Consider the following 5,541-nt stretch of genomic DNA (forward strand, 5'->3'; position numbering starts at 1 on the left):
TCTTCCCAATCTTATCATCTTGATCAGACTAGGGTCTCTCCAACTGTACGTCACAAGCCCAGAGTTGAGCAAACCCTTGCCAATGCAAATACTCTAGATTCCACGAGGTAACTCCTGCCAATAGTTAAACATGCAGCAGACATCTCCTGTCTTTTCTCCCAAAGTAACATCCATTTTACTTTCATATGAAAGTGTATCACTTTGGCAGTCCCTGTATTTAGAGGTCTGCAGTGGCTCCACCTTTCCAATGCATCTCGCCCAAACCACAGAGATTTAGAATCAGCTTGAAATTCTGACATGAGAGAATATTAACATCTATGCAACATTTTAAAATAATCAAGAAAAGTTAAACAAATCGAATAAAGTTGCTTGCTTGCCAATAAATCAGAAACCAAGGTCTTCTTATATTGGACAACACATCTAGGATGCTCAAATCCACAATTGGAAAAAATTGTCTCTATCATTTTCCTCTATCAATTGTCTATTAGATGATGTCTGTAATAAGGAAAGACTCCTTCCTCGCTCATTTCCACACGTAAGCTCCTCAATCTTGCAACTATTTCATCATTATACAAATGGCTATTATCACCCACTACAAAACTATGTATATTTATGCCAATCTCGATCAATGCTTTTCCTGGCTCCTTCCAAGCTTCCTCACCTTTTTTCATCTCCATTATCTTGTTAGCATCATCCTGCATTCCTGCATCCATATAGATCCCTGCCATTAGGACATAGGCAGAAGCATTACACTGATCCAAGTCTAGTAATGTGTCAAAACAATATTTCCCTAGCCCCAAGTTACCATGTGTTCCACAGTGGGTTAACAAAGAGGACCAACCAATGGCTGTTGGATGATAAGGCATACTAACTAGTAAATCTCTGGCTCTGTCCAATTGTTTAGCTCTTCCAAGTAAGTCAACCAAACAGTTGTAATGATCAACTGACAAAACAGCTGCGTGATGTTCCATAATCAGGCGGACAAGACGACAACCTTCTTCCACAAACCCGAGATGACTGCATATGGTGAGAAGACAGATAAAGGTCACATCATTTGGCTGCAAGTCTTCCAGTTGCATGACTTCAAAGAAATGTAAGGCCATATCATATTTGTTATGATGGCCAAACCCAGCAATCATTGCAGTCCATGATGTGAAGTCCCGTAGTGGTAACTTTTGAAACACTGTACATGCATCTTCAACACACCCACAGTTGACATACATGTCTACAAGAGTATTGCCTAAAGATACATCTGATTCAAAACCAGCATCTATAGCATAGGCATGACTAAGCTTACCATTATCAAGGGCTGATGTACTAGCACAAGCCTTTAGAAGGGATACAAAAGCCCCTTGATTAAGATTAATACCTTCATGCATCATTTTCTGAAACAACGACAAAGCTTCTTCAGGCCGCCCATTTTCAATTAAACCTGTACACATTGAACCCCATGTTATCACATCTCTCTTAGTCATATGGTTAAACAAATAATGTGCATCATCTAAACTGCCCCACTTGCTATACAGGAAAATAAGTGCATTTTCAACTAACACATCCAACACAGAGCAATTTTCAATAATGCTGTAGTGGACAAGCTTGCCTTCATGCAGGGCCCCTACTATGGAACATGCTTTAAGAACACAGGCATAGGTAACCTGATCAGGCTTTACTCCTTCCTGTTGCAAACATTTGAAAAGCCATAGCACTTTAGATAAGCAATTCTGGACATATCCTGCAATGAGAGTGTTCCATGTTACAATATCCCTCATTTGCATTCTATCAAACAGCCTCTGTGCTTCAACAAAGTGGTGACATTTTATATACATATCAATCAGAGCATTGATAGCATATATATCTGACTCATACCCACTCTCAATCATGTGGGCATGAACTATTCTACCCTCATCTATGTCTCTTAAGCTAGAACAAGCTCTCAAAACACACACCAATGTTACACAGCTCACCTGACTGCTCCATTGTTTCATCCTCCTGAAATGTGAGAGAGCTTCTAAGTTATTTCCATTTTGAATGAAACCATTAATCAAAGCATTCCACATAACAATATCCTTCTTTTTGGACATTCTAAATATGTTACAAGCTTCATCAAAGCTCCCAAGTTGAGTATACATATCAATTAGACTGCCATTAATGAACACATTGATGTCAAAACAATGCTCAATTATGTAGGAATGAATTAGCTTACCAAGGTGTAATGATGCTACCACAGAGCATGCTTTCACAGTGCACACAAAAGTAGTTTGACGTGGTTCCACTCTCTGATGTTGCATTTGCTCAAAAAGATGCAGGGCCTCCCAGCTATCTCCATTCTTAACATATCCTGAGATTATCGTGTTCCATACAACATGGCTATGCTTTGTCAACCGGTCAAAGACCCTCCTAGCATCTAACAAACGTGCAGATTTGGCATACATAGCAATCAAGGAGCTGCCAATAAACAGGTCCGGCTCCAAAGAGCATTCAAAGATATGATTATGGAGCATCATACCCTGTTCTATGACCACTGCACTAAAGCATGCTTTTAGGATGCAAGTATAAGTGACCATGTCAGGCTCAATGCCATGGTGCTGCATACTCTGCCACAATTGAAGACCCATCTCAAGGGATGCAAGCTGGCAGCACCCAGCTATCATGGTGTTCCATGTGACCACATCTCGCATCAGCATTTTGTTGAATATAGTGCAAGCATCCTCCAAGTATCCACATTTGATATACATGTCAACAAGAGCATTCCCAACAAATATGCTGCCCTCAGAAGTAGTTCTAACAATGTGGCCGTGGACCACCCTGCCATGCACGTGTGCTTCTGCACCACCACAGGCTTTGAGGGCAGCAACAAAGGCATGTCCGTCTGGCTGGATTGCTCTTTCGCAGAGCTTGTAATACAGTGCAATGGCTTTTTCATTATGGCCACACTTGCAATACGCTAAGATTGTTGCAGTCCATTTGTGAAGATCGGGAACCAATCGGGCAGTTCTTGGAGAAGACGACATGGCATATGTCTTGTTTCTACTTCCATACTTGCGTCTGACGCCACTACAAGGGCTCAGCTGAAGGTCCCCGCTTGGTTGCTATTTTTGAGGGAGTTCTGCAGCCATGCCCCATGACAGACCGGGCAGGGTGATTGATCTCACTGTCTGCAACCCGCTGCAAGAAAGCATGTAGACTTCGAAAAAAAAGAAGGTTTCTACATTGCAAGAGGCTTCATTTGCTACTGCAATAGCTGTGATTTCTGGCGCTTCAGCAACATGCAACTTCAAGAACAGCAATGAATCTAGCATCCTCAACTATAGCAATGCTGGGTCAATGAGTAGATGCAGCCCGCCCCAGCAGCGGCCCCCTGCTCTGTCCGCCATTGGCGTCAGACCCCACCTGTGGACCTGAGGTGCTCCATACGGAAGCAGATTTAGTGAGGCAGTGGCTGCATCGGCCTCCAGGAATTCCAAAATGTTGACGAGCAGCTCTTCAACGCAGATTCATGAACTGGTCGTTTGGCAATGATAAAGTCCCATTCATCCCTTTGCTACAGTTAGCCAACATCCAAGATCAAAATCTATACTTCTGTACTATCTATATCTATATTATAATTGAAACATCTACCTATCTACACTATCTATACTTTATACTTCTACATCTATTCTATATTATATTATAATTAAAATATCTATTAAACATATTACCTATTCTACATGACACAAGTATAATACACCCAAACTTATAAAGTGTTAAAAAGCTTAGATCTAAATTTTTCAAAACTCAAAAAAACTTTTATTAGATCTATTATTAGCCACAACCAAAGTGGCAATCAAGATTCGTCGTCCCAACTTCATTTCTAAGGCCCGTTACGCACTAGGCCCTGGACGCCCAGTGTGTGCAACACGAGCCAATCACAGGCTAGGATACCAAAAAAGGGCATCTTGCCCTTTACATACTCCGCGCATCCAAAAGGGCCCACGCCTGGGGAGCACATGGAAGATAATGGTCCAATCTGGGGCTCATAGAATTGGTGATGTGGTTAGAACTTTCTTTAACTCTTCATATGCTCGTTGGCATGCTTCAGTCCATTCAAAGATAATTAGCAGCTTGTATAAAGGTTTGGCCATCAACATGTAATTCAGCACAAATCGCCGATAGTACCCCGTATGGCCTAAGAAGCATTGGACTCCCTTATAGTTGATTGGGGGTGGAAGGTCAACAATAACCCTGACTTTCGAGAAGTCAGTGGCAATGCCATTCTTCGACATCACGTGGCCTAGGATGCATCCATGCTTCACCCAAAACTGACATTTTAAGGGGTTCAAGGAGAGACGATATAGGCGACACCGCTCAAAGACTGCTTGGAGTTTGTCTAAGTGTTCCATCTAAGTCGAGTGAATGCAGAGGTCATCGACAAAGACTTCCAACTCTTTGCGAAGTATGTCTTTAAATATGGTGCACATGAGGCATTGGAAAGTGGCAGGGGCATTAGTCAACCCGAAAGGCATGACTATGTAAGCAAAAACGCCCCACTCTCAGTGGCGAAGGTAGTCTTATGCCTGTCGGCAGGATGCACTTGCACCTGATTGTATCTTGAGAAGCCATCTAGAAAATTGTAGGCCTCCTTTCCCACCACTCTTTCAAGCATGTGCTCGGTGTATGGCAATGGGTAATTGTCAGTAGCAGCCTTCATCTTCGTGTAATTGACTCACACTCTGATTTTTCCATTTTTCTTCATCACGATGACAATGGGTGATACCCAGTCCGTATGCTCAATTTCGTAAATGAATCCCGCTCTCATCACCTTATCAATTTCTTCTTTGACAGCATGAGCATATCTTGGATTCATAGGGTACTGTTAACCCCAACATGAAGAAAGCAAAAGAAAATAAAAAAGATGCAGGGCAAAGGCGGAAAAGAGGTAGCTCGATTGAAAAAAGAAGAGGAGAAAAGGCCAAAAGCGCAAGGACAACCTTAAAAGTCCAAGGCAGCTGTAAAAGGGAAAATGTGCATTTTAAAATACAAAGGCGTCCCTTGAAATCTTGTAAAAGAGTGCCAGGCAGTGGAAAAGCCGGAAAGCCAAAATAAAAGACAAAGACAAAGACAAAGGCCAAGGCAAGAGAAATGGAAGGCAAAGGCGCACCAGGAAAAGCGCAAGACAAAACTTGTATAAAAGAGCGCAAGCGCACCGCGGTTTAATTCAAGGAGCGTCGGGTGCACGGGCTCTCACCCTGCAAATTGTAAATGTAGATGGGCGGTGGAAAGAAAGCTAGGAAGATAGAAGGATAATGGGAAAAATGGCCTAGGCTACGGCCGGCCATGTAAAAAAGGGAAAAGGGGATGACCGCCCAAAAAGGGATTTAGGGTTTTGTATATAAAGTTGAAAAGTGAATGAGAAGCTCATTCTTGTGTGTGGCCAAAAGTAGCTCTCCTCTTCTTCTTTTTCTTCTTGTTCTTGCTTGCTTGAGGTTGTGCTTGAGAGAGGGAGTGTGAGAGTGTGAGGGAGTGAGTGTATGAGGGTGAGGGACCGTGGGGTGGAGAAGCTCT

At 42.5% G+C, this 5,541-nt stretch overlaps 1 protein-coding gene across 11 annotated transcripts; it reads right to left on the bottom strand.

Annotated features, from left to right (window-relative positions):
• Positions 1-382: 382 nt before the first annotated feature.
• On the bottom strand, positions 383-3,555 carry LOC148030736 (pentatricopeptide repeat-containing protein At2g33680-like). 11 transcript variants are annotated; one of them, XM_087684242.1, is made up of 3 exons: positions 1,965-3,555; positions 1,601-1,676; positions 383-1,432 (listed from the first exon to the last, which is right to left on the bottom strand). In XM_087684242.1, the coding sequence occupies exons 1-3, from the start codon at positions 3,009-3,011 to the stop codon at positions 474-476; spliced, it is 2,082 nt and encodes a 693-aa protein (XP_087540368.1). In that variant the 5' UTR covers positions 3,012-3,555; the 3' UTR covers positions 383-473. The 11 variants fall into 11 exon arrangements, 9 of the variants coding, with proteins under 9 accessions (XP_087540368.1, XP_087540371.1, XP_087540366.1 ...); XR_015691794.1 differs by having other exon boundaries at positions 569-703; positions 873-1,017; positions 1,298-3,555; XR_015691795.1 differs by having other exon boundaries at positions 587-703; positions 869-1,017; positions 1,298-3,555.
• Positions 3,556-5,541: the final 1,986 nt, after the last annotated feature.

The sequence above is a fragment of the Lygodium microphyllum genome, chromosome 9, assembly GCF_053477565.2.
Source record: "Lygodium microphyllum isolate KBCC chromosome 9, Lygodium_microphyllum_v1.1.10, whole genome shotgun sequence".
Lineage (NCBI taxonomy): Eukaryota > Viridiplantae > Streptophyta > Polypodiopsida > Schizaeales > Lygodiaceae > Lygodium > Lygodium microphyllum.